Source organism: Echinops telfairi, unplaced genomic scaffold (assembly GCF_000313985.2).
Source record: "Echinops telfairi isolate 266 unplaced genomic scaffold, ASM31398v2 ScPeMD7_7420;HRSCAF=8458, whole genome shotgun sequence".
NCBI classification, from domain to species: Eukaryota; Metazoa; Chordata; class Mammalia; order Afrosoricida; family Tenrecidae; genus Echinops; species Echinops telfairi.
In genome coordinates, this window is record NW_022111320.1 from 40228757 (window position 1) to 40243837 (window position 15081).

General features: G+C 38.5%; 1 protein-coding gene across 1 annotated transcript in view; it reads right to left on the bottom strand.

Moving 5' to 3' along the window:
• The window catches only part of KCNH8 (potassium voltage-gated channel subfamily H member 8), a 420233-nt gene that overhangs the window by 285046 nt on the left and 120106 nt on the right, over window positions 1-15081 (bottom strand). Inside the window, exon 2 of the mRNA XM_004704022.2 lies at window positions 2419-2652. Coding sequence (XP_004704079.1) covers window positions 2419-2652 — 234 coding nt within the window. The remainder of the gene's footprint in view (window positions 1-2418; window positions 2653-15081) is intronic.

A 15081-nucleotide genomic window follows, 5' to 3' on the forward strand; every position in this document is an offset into this window, starting at 1 on the left:
TAGATAATTCCAGCAACAAATTGCCTACTTTTATTTTCCTCTGGATTTAGTATACTAGCATATTTGTCATTCTGATTGAAGTGTGTCTTCCTTTATGATAATTCCAACTAGATATCCTAAACCTTTAGTATAATCTGCATCACATGATCAGCCTCAAGTCAGGGCATTGGATTTACAGGTCTAGGCAGGGAGGTAAGGGCAGTGTTTTTCATAGCACTTTTCCTGTGAGATTAGGAGAGTAATCGTAACAGTGAACAAGGGAGCTCAGTCCAGAATGTTAAACTGTCTCTGGATAGGATGAGAGATAAGTGCCCACTTTCCAAAACATACTAGAGGAAAATGACCTTTGAAAGAAAGCCTGTTTCAAACGTGGGGCACTGTTGAGGTCATAATAAACATGAGAATCAGAAATCTGTATATCCCTAAAGTATCTATATGTCTAAGTAACAACAACAAAAACAACTGAAGCAAACTCACTACCATCAAGTTGATTCCAACTCATCACAACCCTATAAGTAAATTCCATTCCATTCAGTAATCATATATTGAAGAATAATTTGATAAACATTTCTTTAGACTCAAGGCTGTATGTATGGGGAATGCAGAAATAACTAACACATAGCCTGTGCCTTCAAAGGCTTAAAATTGAGTGTGGAGACAGACATTAATATAAATAGTTATAATATAGGATTAGCATAAGGTTGAGGACAATTTTAAATCATTTGTAGCTGGATCAATTACTTAGACTGTTAGACAATTTTCCTTGGTGGCTGGCTTAGAGGGGATTTAGGTCATTAATGGCTTTGACGCACATGAGTCCATTCAGGCATCTTATAAAACACTATGCTCAGAAAAACTTTTGGATGTTGACTCTCCCCCCTCCATACATTATCTGTCCTACAAATTTTCCATCCTTTGGATTTTGCACCTAGATTCTCCCTCTTGACCTAGACCTTCACAGTGGTGCCAGTTGGATATCTTGAGGACATTTAAAAAGGAAAACATTTAAAGGCATTTGAAAGGGTCTATACAAGGCACCTATCTCAGGAAGGACAAGTCTGCAGTCAGCAGATATTTAAACAAAGGATATTCCTTTCCCTTTGTTCCATTTTATGGCAATTTTATCAGTGTCTACCAGTCGGCCTGGCTCCATTTTCTTTATTCTAGGGCTCTCTTTTCAATGATTATAGTATATTTATATAGAGCTCGAGTCCTTTTTTTTTTTTTACTGTATTTGCTATGTAGGCCTTTTTTCAGTCACATGGGCAAGGGCACGATGGTCTAAAGTGTGTTCCCAGTGCCAAAGAGTTAAGATACCCTATCCCAGACAGTGTTCTTCAATACTTCGTGGCTATTGTATATCTAGAATCTACGAGACCAAACAATGTTCTTTAAGGACAAAATTTCCCCAAGGAAAGTAGAATGAAGATCCCATGTGTGGGCCTATTCTCCCCTCCTGCCATTGACTCCAGTGCTAAATATTGGGATATTATGATTATAAGAATGGAAGATGGGATCAAAGGTGGTCAATGAGTGAAGAGAATATGGGAAGAAGATCCACGTAGATATTCTTTGTTGCATACAAAGCTAGTCCCTTAACACCACGCAGACACACAAGCCATAACAGGAGATTTTTTAAATATGTGGAGAAAAAAGGACCTGCATCCTTATTTATGACATTATGTAACTGTATTAACAAACTAGAACCACTTCTCTCTCCTCCAGAATATACTTTATTTTTTTAAACCACAATTGTTGGCCATTCTATTACTAACCAAAAATTATTAACTGGAATAGTGCCTATCAATTTTTTGAATATTCAAACCTTTTCTGCAGAGCTGAGAGATCTTATTGTCTAGTCTCATGTTGCCAGCAAGCAAAATTGTCATCTTGCCTTCCTTAAAATATTTGCCAGTGTATTAGAACAATTGTTCTCAACCTGAGGGAATTTTGCTTCCTTGGGGAAACCTGAAGGAGTCCTGGTGGCACAATGCCACTCAATCCTCAGATCTCTGTCCTTAATGACTGGGGGCTGGAACGTGCTTCTTAAAGGAATAAAATTTGGAGGAAAAAAAAATCTCTGGATAAAAGCGCATCCATTAATACTCATATGGCATCACTATAATTTTGAGGATGACTGTAATATAATAGTAATCCACTTTATTTAACATCTATCAACTGAGTTGATATATTATCAAATAGTTAAATTCTAATGCTAAGTTTCCAGGCTGTGTAGGCTGCTAATGACTAAAAGAAGGCCATCGTCCAAGTCATTTATAGAACATCTATAACAGAGTTATAAATAGAGTTATTTATGAGAAATATCAGAAGCCTTAATGGGAGTTATAAAGCAATTATTGAATTGAGAGAAGATGACCTTTCTCAGCTCCCAATAAGCACCAAAGAAAGCCAACTCACCATTCTTCTTGTAGAACATAATTTCTCCTTTGAATTCTGTTTTTTCCTCCAGTGACTTTTCTATTTGCAGCATCAGTTGCTCATTGGTTTCAACCCCAAACAAGAACTTGCAGCTGCAACTCTTCTGCATGACTTCAGTTCGGGCAAATCCAGCAAGCTCGCAGAAGCCATCGGAACAGTAGACTATGGGGAAACCCTTGGCCACCTGGGCGTTGGCAAGGATGAAGTTACTGTCTACAGAAGAACAATAGGAGAGCAGACTCAGCAACCAGACAAGAGCGAGAAACAAGTTCCTAATTACAACTTCATCAACAAATGAAGAACACTTATTTAGCCAATAGTACCAAAAATATATATCTTGTGTTAGAAAAGAGACATTGCAAACCTAAACTAGAATTGATTAGCAGAAAATATAAGCATTCAACCGAATGTCATCTTACATTTGATAGCACACTGTAAGGAGAACACAGTATTCACTCCCTCTGAATTTGGATACAGTGTTTATGAGCCTCAGTTCAGTTTATCTCTTGAAATGGCCACTTAATATATAGGTGAACTTGAACAAATTACATGATCACTCTACTACTAAGTTTTTATGTTTTGTTTTTTTAATTTTGGGTACCCTAAAAGCAGACAGTGAGATGAACAAGAAAATACTATTTAAAAGTCAACACTACCAAAAGGAGATTGGATAATTGTCCATCTATGGCTATGTCTAATTGCTCAAGAGTGATTTTTGACATTTCTGACCTACACGTTTGACCTGATACACTGTGCTGAAAGCCACTAGTGTATAAGAAAACCACCTGTACATGATCTCAGGGGTAATGTCACAGTCAGATTGACAAAGCACCTACAGGTTTGCTACCAGGATAATAATATTACACAGCATGTGTGTTGTAGTACTGAATAAATGTAAGGATTAAGGAAATAATACCTATTAAGTACTTAGCAAAGCGTAGGGCACAAATAGTTACTCTTAAAAGATCACTATTGAATGTTATTCACATCTTTATGGTTGTTGTACCATCAAACAAGAATCACAGGACAATCAACAATATTATTTAAGGCCTGGAGATAATTCCTGGAAAATGATCCCTGATATTCAGGAAATGCTCTTAGAGGAAAGATAGTTTTAAATGAACTTTGGAGGATAGATGTGTTGTTTGTTAACAGAAAGATGCATTCTGGAGATGAGGTGAAGATCGGGCATTTGTAAAACCAGTTGGTAGAGGACTTTTAAGTTAGAATGATCTCAAGATTATTGTTAAATAATTCATAAAGCAAATAATGGACACAGTCAGTATCCTAGACAGTGGTAAGGATAAGATTTGAAATTAAACAAAAATTAAAATAAAATTACAGGATTAGTTGTTAATGAAGCCATAAATGAAGGGGGGAAGCAAAATCCAGTATGGCATATATCCTATAAAATATTTTCTGAAAAATATATAAATTCAGAATTGTGTATACTAAAATATGAAGTGTTTATGTCTCAATTAAATGAAATAATGGGTAACTCTGGTCATTTCTAGAGAGACGACTGATGGGCAGAGGTAGGAGGAAGTTATTTTTACCATATACCATATTTTACCAACAGTTATTTTTACAATATATTTTACCATATAACAGTTATTTATTGCACCCTTTGGTTTTGTGGTCCTGTGTTATCTATTTCCTATTCAGAGAATAGTGTGTTTGGAAACAATCTGCAGGAGAAAGTCCATCTTGTAGGCTATGAGAAAGAAGGTACCCCACTTCCTGATGGCCACTTTGGAAAAAGCACGGAAGAGCTAGCCCGTGGACTTGCCCAACTTCGGTTACCTGTTCCCATAGTCTACCTAGTCTACCATCAAATGGCAGAACCAAATCTGTAATCAACCTTTAACCTCAAAGGACTAGTTTCAATGATTACATCTGCAACCTGTGTATATGGGATGCCTCTTATAACCTCTCAGTTGACCTCTCCCGGAGGAGGGAAGCCAGAGCTAAAAACCCAAACTGGGCGCTTTCCAGTGTACACTGTCTTCAAGTCATGGGGAGATCACCCCAGATGAAGAGTTAATTCACATACACTTGCAATTAACAGTACACTAATTTTTTTATCCTAACAAAAGCATGTATTAGATGTCATCTTTGCCTTTAAAGACCACCTAGTCATGATGAACCTTCAGGAGTTCCCAACTCGATTCACCGGGGGACCACCCTCTGCTAGGCAGTGGGACCACAGTCTTAGCCTCACTAACGCTGCACAGCTTCACGCCACTCGCTAACCAGGCGGTGTGTGCCTTCTTCCACTTTAATACTTTGGCAGAGAGAATGCATAAAAGATAAACATAAAAGCGTAGCATTGGCAAAGTCTTCAACCACCCCAAAAAGGCTTCTTCGTGTGCTTTCAGAGGCCATTTTTCAGTTGACCACTGATGTGCTTATTGCCCTTCTCCTGTGTGCCAGATTACAGCGTTCCACCACATGGCAGGGCCTCCAGAGAAGTGACTTGATGCTTAAGGAAAACTAAAGCATGGTCTGAGTTCCAAGATTTGACAATTTAATTAAACAAAGGCATGAATATCCATAATACTAAGACATAGCATCTGATCAACACCAAGTGCTTAGTACACAGATAATGTTCACTATAAGAGTTGAGAGAATAAAGATTTTTAGGCTTTAAATACAGTTAGAAATAAATAAGAGCAAAAGAGAAGATGACTTATCAAAACTCCTTGAAGGTGGGGAACAGTTCCCTGGATGGAGAAGGTTAACAGTGGCCTAGGGAGACAAGACAAGATTGACGTCCAGCTTGGCCATCGTCTATTAGCTTCAATAGCATTCTTTTGTCAGTATTTGCCGGAACTTTTCTTCATTTTCTACTTTCAGTCTTTATAAGGTCTTGTTTAATTTTCCCCCAAGAAACCCATATTTACACTCCAATTTACACATATAGATTTAGTTAGCTATGTAAGATTTCCATAAAATGTATTATCTAGGCTTTTGTTTGTTTAGCTTTGAATAAAAATTATATGTAATGGTGTTATAGTCTGCAGTGCCTTGCTTCTTTCGTATTTCCAGAGCATCTTTATAATCATGGATGGATGTAAGAAAAAACTAGTCCTTCAGAGTTACAATACAGTTCTTCAATGAGCTACTGAAGAATTCACCAAGTTGCTTGATCTGTGTTTCAATTACAGATTAGAGTGTGTTTGTGGTAGTTAATTCTTTCCACAAAGATAATAGACAAACAAAGCAAACAGGAAGAAAAAAACTCATGCCGTTGGTCTTTTCAGTTTATATTTAGCATTTGTCCTCAATATGTAATTGCATTTCAATTCCAAAGAGAATGTAGTGGCAGTCAGCACCCCATAAAGCTTAGTGTCTCGGCTACATGAATAGTCCTTCTGTTTGGGAAAGAGTCCCTCCTCTCGCCCAGCTATCTACTTGAAAACATATGCTTGTCTAAATACCAGTGCTGGAATCCCCAGAGAAGAAACATGACATTTACTTTAGAATTATGTAAAACCAAGTCATTGCCATAATGATTACTGTCATGGGTATATCACTATCCATACATGTGCCAAGAGTATTTAACCTTTGAAGGAATTAATTATGCATATGCAATATGCAGCTAAATGCCACACAACCTTTCCCTGCTTATTTCTAAGTCATCTGTTTGTGTACATTCCGTTTTAAAGTGCCACTAACCAGTAAGATCTAAATATATTACATTATGAGCGGGTCTCCAAAAGTTTGTGGGAAAAATATGATTATGAGAGTGGAGTTTTTCCACTTAACTTTTTGAAGCCCTCTGATAGTAGACACTGATTATTTCTCTTATTGCTTCCTTAATGAAAACCTTGATAGATCACCAGAATGAATTTTATGGAGAGGAAGAATCCTGGCCATGTGATCCAAACGCTTACTATAGAGGAGGACTTTCCTATTCAAGTAGCAGGTGTCCATTATTTTTGACATCTTCAAAACCATGGAGGGAGGATAGGATCAGAAAAATATGGAAGAAAAAGAGGGGCAAAAAGAGGACAAACATCGATGTACTCATTTTTGCATTCTTGTATTTGCCGCACTTCTTCATTGAGAAACTTAGACCTGAAGAACTTGCATTACTGGTCTAAAGACCCAAGACAAGGATCAAAACCTGATATTCTAGGAGCAATGGTGGTTATGTGTGGGCTGATAACCCAAATGTCAGCAGTTCAAAACCAGCAGCTGCTCTTCAGCAGAAAGACTTGGGTTCTACTCCTGTAAAGAGTTACAGTCTCAGAAACTCGCAAGTACAGTTCCACCCTGCCTGACAGGGTCACTATGAGTCAGCATGAACTCAATGGCAGTGAATGGCAAATACAATTGAGCAATTAAAAGATAATATTTTTCCACAAAGTTTTTGAAGCCCCTGGCTTGCCATATCATGCATACTTCCTACAAATGATGGCTCCTTTTCTACTATCAGGAGAAATGGGTACATTCTAGAAAAATACTTTCATGTCTTCATGTCCCCAGGACAAGGCCACAGAATCTTTGTCCACCAAGATAAATTTATTCAAAGTTCAGTGGTGACATCACCTCTATCAGTTGGACTTTCTCAGCAACCTATAAGTCAGTTCATCCAAACGTTCAGCATTTAAATATATATGACAGTAATTGTCTTTGTTCCAAAATATTTTACATTAACCCCACTCACAGTCCAGCGGGAGTTAGGAAAATACTGTTGCTATTCACATGATCAGGCTTCAAATTCCATGATATGCATTTAATGTATATCACCACACTTTAAAAAGTGAGTACAAGTGAATGTGTACCGCAACCAGTCTATAGGTATAGGTCTAAGATGTATATTGTTTAGAAATACCATATCTAACTTAAAAATTCATTAGAATCTTCCATTTACCACTCTCATATATTCATCCTTACTTGAGTGTTTGTGATAAAGTTTCATATGAATCTGATAAATGTGTTCAATCGATTTAGAACTTCAGGAAGATGCTTTGTTTTCCTATGGCTGGTAGGATAGTAGGTTATGACTTGGGCTGCTAATAGGAGCTTCAGCCCTTTGAACCCCCTAGCTTCTCTGAGAAAAGATGAGATTATCTCTCCCTGTAAAGATTTACAGCCTTAGAAACTCTAGGTAGTAATTAACACTATTCTATATATGATTCAAAATTCCCTTAATGACAGTTGGTTTTGTTGGGTTGGTACTCATACAGCTTCATATACCATTGAACAACGTCAGCTTGTGAACCTTAACTCTAAGTAGCTCAGTGCGTGCTCAAAAGGATTAAGCAGATCCAAAAAAGTAACTCTGTATATAACCTCAGACAACTTTACCAGCACCCAGTCTGAGAACTATCTGACAGATCTCAGAAGTCACTGAGTCCCTGGGATCATTGATAGACATTTACTAGGCATCAAAGAGAAATCTAATGGCTCTACACGGGTGAGTACAAGAGTATTGCTACCAAAAACAAACAAACAAAAATCCCCAAACACAGAAGGTCTTATTAAACAAAATTGGACAAAATGCAAAGCTATTGTGTCACAACACACCCTCCATCTGGGTCTATGCAATGGTAAAGGTGGAGTTTCCATCTCTGTAACATTTCCCTAAAGGACGCTGTGCTCTTCCATGTAAACCGCATCCAATCAGCAGATGTGGCATCCATGAGGGACTTGGATTGTGTTCCTTTTAAATAACCTTGGGTTCTGAGGAACAAAAGGAAGTCTGCAGAGATTAGATCAGGGAGGTAAATGGATGGAGCAAGGTTTGGAACAACCTGCAGAAAATAAACAGGCGATTGTCGCAGTGGGTAAAAAAATCCTGGGTGCAACTTTCTTTGCCTTTTTCTCATCAATGTAGGCTTCAATTTTCTTAAAACTTCCTTCTAATAAGCCCCCATCCTTCCCTGTGGGCATTGAGAAAATATATCAGATTTACACCTGTGGAGTCCTGAAATACCTGTCATCACAACTTTTCAACTGACTTCTCTGCCTTGAACAAACTGGCCCAGGAGATGCCATCAGAGGCCACTTTATTTTTCATGTACTTATTTTTTTAAATCATTTTATTGGGGGCTCATATAGCTCTTATCACAATCCATCCATCCATCCATTGTGTCAAGCACATTTGTACATCTGTTGCCATCATCATTCTCAAAACACCCTCTCCAATTGAGCCTTTAGTATCAGCTCCTCATTTTCCCCCTCCCTTCCTGCCCCCACTCACTCACGAACCCTTGATAATTTATAAATTAGTATTATTTTGTCATGTCTTTCACTGTCCAAAGTCTCCCTTCACCCACTTTTATGTTGTTTGTCCACCAGGGAAGGGGTTATGTGTAGATCATTGTGATCAGTTCCGCCTTTATCCCCCCCCCCCACCTTCTCATTCCCCTCCAGGTATCGCTACTCTCATTATTGGTCCTGAGGGGTTTATTTGTCCTGGATTCCCTGTGCTTCCAGCTCTTATCAGTACCCGTGTACATGCTCTGGTCTAGCTGGATTTGTAATGTAGAATTGGGATCATGGTAGTGGGTGGGAGGAAGTACTGTATTTAAGGACCAGAGAAGAGTTTATGTTTCATTGTTGCTACTCTGCACCCTTTCTGGCTCATCTTCTCCCCGCGACCATTCTATAAGGGGATGTCCAGGTGCCTACGGATCCACACTCCCACTCATTCACAATGATATGATTTTTTTGGTCTTTGATGGCTAATATCTGATCACTTGACACCCCGTGATGACACAGCCTTGTGGGCTTTTCCGATGTGGACTTTGTGGCTTCTCAGCTGGAAGACTGCAACTAACACATCCCACAGGGACTCCACAGAAATCAGCAGAGTCACTAACAGGGAAATTCCACACTGCCGGTGGCAGGAGGAGCATCATAAAGATAAGCAGGCACAGACCCACTAGGTTTTGAGGAGCTGGGGGCTTCTGGCTTACAACAGTGGAGGCCGGCTAAGGTTCGACTTTAGCCCCGCCACTGTCTCAGCCAGAGTAGGAACCTATTGGAGCCAGCTCAGGGGCGTTATCTCAATACAGCCACAGCTTGCAGCTGCCCCTGGGCAGGGTTTAAACCCCTGCAGCCCCATGATAGGATCGGGGCTCAGCTATATTGTTACAGAAGCCACTTTTTAATTTGAGCTGTATCCATGATTTCAGCTTTCTTTTTACATACTGATCTAACAAGATATTTGTAAGCCTCGTGATATTGAACACAGTCATCTCTTGAGACTATTCGGGAAGATACAATATTAATGTCTATGATTTTTAAATATTTAAGTGATCTTTGCACTTTATATTGATGTCGGTTATTTTAATTGTATCATTTCCAAGTATGATGGCATCTTTATTAGATTAATGGTACTGGTTGCAAACTAAAGTTTTCCGTATGTCCTCTGTCAAAATTTACAAGGTTACTTGGATTTGAGGGTTTCTTTTAGTATCATGAAAACCTTTTTGTTGCTGTTGGTAGTAGATGAAAAATTTGCAAAGAGAGATTCCCACAGTACTTGCAATTCATATGCATCAACTTTTAGATAATCATATTGGTAGTGTTCATACTTCTTTATGACTTGATTTTAAAATACTGGTTAAATTATTATTCACTTCCAAGAAAGAATAGAAGAAAACTTCATAACAAAGCAGCATTCAAATCAATAATTTATGATGTGCTGAAGTGGTAAGTATATGTATAAGGAATAATAAATATATAAGAAGTATATAAGTATAAAAATCGGTGAATATATATATAACTTGATAGCGATAGAGACAGAGAAACAGAAAGAGAGACAGAGAGACTAACCTGATACCTTATGGCCCTATTTGCTAAACATTGGATTGCTAACTAAAAAGTTAGCAGTTCAAACCCACCACCCACTCATGGGAGAAAGTTGAGGCTATCTACTCCCATAAAGATTTATAGCCTCATTCTCAAAAACCCTACATAGAGGTTCCTGTAAGTAGGAATGGAGGGAAAGGTGAAGGGGTAGGGGTGTGTGTGTGTGTGTGTGTGTGTGTGTGTGTGTGTGTGTGTGTGTGTGATGTTGATAATATACACAGTGACCCCAAACCAAACCCATTTCCACTGTCCCACAGGGTTTCTAAGGCTGTTAATCTTTACAGAAACAGATTCCAACTTTCCCCTTGGGTTCACCAACTATTCAGTCAGTGGCGAAGAGCTTTAGCTATTATGCCACCCAAGCTCGGACACACAGTGACATATACAGCAATTCCACAGCCCCTACATGTGCACTTCTGTGACTTCAATTACATTGTTCAAATGAGGCAACCATCCTCCCTCCTTTTCTGAGTTGTCCCTCCCGCCTCAACAGAAATTCAATGCCTCCTATGGCTCCACGCTAGTCACTCAAGCTGTTGTTTTCAATCCTATGGACAGTGTTTCTCAAAATAGGTCTGCCGGCCCCTGAGAGGGGTGCAGGGACAATCTGGGGGTGCTGCAAAAGCAGATATCGACACTTTATCCCAGATCATGTACTACAGAATGAAAGTTTTTAATTGGCAGGAGGTGCTGATTAATTATTTTTTAGCTGACAATGGGGTGGCAGGTCAAATAAGTTTGGGAACCTATGTGACCCTTTTTAACTTTTAAACATACCACAGGCAGAGAATACCTATTTTGAAAAATTCACTATAAGTTTATTTAATCATTTCTTTGAATGGCTAAATAACAGGATGAAAAAGAAGCCTTTCCTTAAAGAAAAACTTAAAAATTGTTTTCAGTATGAAATCCAGCATATTCTTTATTATAATTTAATATTAGCAAATTAATTTATAAGTGTGGCAAATATTTTTTCTGCTGTGTAAGCTTCAGTGTTATTTTATATAATTCTTTTCTGGCTTAATGTTTCTAAGAGTTCAATAAATGAGTTTACTTTTCCTTTGAGAAAAATTTCTTTTTAATGATGGTAAAGTAAGAGTACTCATCAAAAGTAAATATAAGTAAAAGGACAACTTCAGAAAGTCTTAAATGAAATAATAAAATATGCTTGGTATTTTATCTAAAATTTAGTCTCTGCAGAAACACATATACTATAAAAATGTGATCCATTGGTTTCTGGTTCCTGCCTTACAGAACTAACCTTCACACACACACATCCTTTTTTTAGAATTCATCTTTTTTACTAAATGGTCTGCCACATAATTTGTCTTCTAAAAAAAATTAGTATTCGGCCATTGGAATGCAGGTTCCAAATCTAAGGGCCGACTTTTTGTGTTCGCTGGTGCAATCACAACCTCTAGAACAGCACTGACTCAGTAGGTGTTGAGCAAATATTTGTTAACCAAATGAATATAATAAATTTGAAACCATTTTTCTTTTTTCTTAAAGCACACCAAATTAAAGGGCGGTGTTATTTTAGTCAGGAGCCCTGATGGCATAGTAGTTACACATTGGACTGCGACCTAAAACGTTGGCAGTTCAAAACCACGAGGGGCTGCAGGGGAGAAAGACTGGCCTTTCTTTTTTCTTTATTTATTTATAAATCATTGTATTGGGGGCTCTTATAACAATCCATACATAAATTGTGTCAAACACATTTGTATTGGCTCCCCTTTTTCCCTACCTCGCCAACCCTTATGAACCACAGATAAATTGTAAATTATGATCATTTTCATATCTTATACCATCCGCTGCCTCTCTTCACCCACATTTCTGTTGTTTGTCTCCTTGGGAGGAGGGTGGTGCTATACGTTAATCATTCCTCATTTCTCCCCCTGTTGCTCCCTCTTCTCCCCACACCTTCCCCTACCCTCATGGTATCACTACTCTCATTATTGGTCCTGTCCTGGAATCTATAGTCAAGAGCTCTTATATGTACCAGTGTACATGATCCAGTCTAGCTGGATTTATAAGGTAGAACTGGGGTCATGATGGAGGTAAGGGGGAGAAGCATTAAAGAACTACAGAAATGTGTGTTCCATTGGTAATGTGCTGCATCCTGGTTGACTCATTCCTTCCTTATGACCCTTCTGTGAAGGAATGTCCAGTTGTCTACAGATGGGCTTTGGGTCTCCTCTTTGACCCCCATCATTTGCATCAATATATTTGTTTGTTTGGGGTGTTCTGATATGCCTGATACCTGATCCCATCAATACCTCATGATCACACAGACTGGTGTGCTTCTTCCATGTGGGCTTGTTGATTCACTGCTAGATGGCCACTTGTTTAACTTCAAGCCTTTAAGACCCCAGACGCTGTATCTTTTAATAGTTGGGCACCATCACATTTCTCCAACACATTTGCTTAAGCAGCCATTTTGACTTCAGTGATTGTGTCGAGAGTGAGCATGACAGAATGCCAGGTTCTTAGAACAAAGTGTTCTTGCATTGAAGGAGTACTTGAGTAGAGCCCCAATGTCCATCTGCTACCTCAATACCTAACATTTAAATATATGTACATAGACCTATAGCCCTTCCATTACATATTTATATATTTTCATATTTACTTGCCTATATTTATACCTTTATAATGTCCTAGCTCTTTCTTGTATTTCTTTTTACTTTCCTCCTGTCCCACTATCATGTTCAACCTTCATTAGGCATTCAGTAATTTCTCTGAGCACTTGATCAAATCCCACCAGGCATTCGACACCCTCCTCTTCATCAATTTTAGATATCTTGTTGTTCCCTTGGCCCTGGGTTTATTTTCTCCCTGCCCCCTCCCTTTCTCCCATCTCCTCCTCTCCCATGTCCCCTTGGAGCCGTTGGCCCCCTTATTTTCTCCTTGGGATTGTTTATCCCGCCTATCTTTCATGGATAGACATGAGAAAGAAAAAAAAAAGGCCTATAAATAGTTCCAGGTCTGTCTGCTGACCTTTATGAATGTTTTCCAATAGTGTCTGGTGAAGTGCCAAACCCTTCCCACTGAGTCTAAAGTCTATGTTGGGGATTCCTCAGGGACTTCATTGCTTTGCTCCCCTTGCTGCCCTGTTGCTCTCCCTTCATATTTCAGTCTGGTGTGTGGGAGGTGGTGTGTGTGTCAAACCGGGCACAATTCCTGAGCTGTGTCTCCAGTGCTGTCCCCCATAGTGCTGTGGGTCAGTGAGAGGAGTGTCATGTCTCATGGTGGGGCCAGCCATACGGTCCTCTCTGTTCCTTGGTTGCTCCAAGCAGGACTGTCAAGACTGAGCCTTCAAACCCCATAAACAGTCTCAGAAACTCAGAGAGCAGTTCTACCTGGTCCTATAGGACCACTGAGTCAGCCTCGACTCAGTAGCAGTGAATTCAGTTTTTTGTTTGCTTGTTTATTATTTTAGTTGCAGCTCTTGTCTATTCTATTGTTTATTTGTTTAGGAGGGAAAAAACCCATCACTTGCTTACAATGTTCTTTCCAATCTGCTACTCTTTAAGTAAAGTTTTCTTTAGAAAGTAATAGAACAGTTTGTTTTATGAAGAAAATAGAAAGCTCACTAATGTTAAACAAAACTCATTCTCCAAAATGTAAACAAATATATTATAAGCCACTTCTGCTCAAGCTTTTGGGGATCATTTTGAATTTTGATCACCATTTGTCTGTCAGTTTGCCATATAGTAGTTGGAAAATAAGGTCTTGGTAATAAAAATGATGATGGAGGTGGCATAATAGAATTTGCATGATCAACAACTTGTTCATAGCAAATTTCTTTTTTCAACAATAAAAAGCCAACGCTACACATGGACTTCCCCACATGGAATACACAGAAATAAAATTGACTAAAATTCCCAGTGGGAAGTTATAGTAGAAAAATCTCAATACCAGCAGCTAAAAATAGGCCAGGGGATTGCTCCTATGTAAGTTCAGGCTGAAGAAAAGTAAAACAAATCCACAAAAGCCAAAAGACAATCTTGACTATATTCTACCTGAACTTCCAGAACATCTCAAGAACAGATTTGATTCATTAAATACTAATGACAAAAGATCTGATGAACTTTGGGATGACATCAAAAACATCCATGAAGAAAATCAAAGGTCATTAAAAAAACAAGAAAGAAAAAAGATCCGAGTAGATGTCAGAAGAGACTTAAACTTGTGCTTAATCATAGAGTATCTAAGGCAAATGAAACAATGATGACGTCAGAGCTAAATAGAAAGCTTCAAAGAGTAGCTCGAGAAGAAAAAAGAAAATATTATAATAAAATGTGCAAAGACCAAGAATTAATAAGCCAAAAATTAAGAACACAATCAGCATACCTTAAACTGAAAAAAAATCTCAAGAAAAATTCAAGCCTTAAGTTGCAATATTGAAAGATTTTATGGGCAAAATATTGAATGATGGAGGAAGCATCAAAATAAGATGATGAACAGAACACACAAAGTCACTATACAAAAAAAACCAACTAGCCAACATTCCACCAATTCAAGAGGTAACTTATAATCAAGAAGCAGTGTTACTGAGGGAAGAAGTTTAAGTTGCAATGAAATCATTAACCAAAAATAAAGCTCCAGAAATGGATGGAACACCAACTGAAATATTTTACCAAACTGATTGCAGGGACAGTGAATTATTTAATGTGCTTCTTCTAGCCAAACTCTCTAACTCCCACCAACAGGACCTTTCCCTGAATGGATCTGGTAAGAAGGTGGAGCGAGGAACTTACAGGATTCCACTGTGAGTAAATGTGACCACAATTCCCTGGAACACCATCCTGCTGGGTA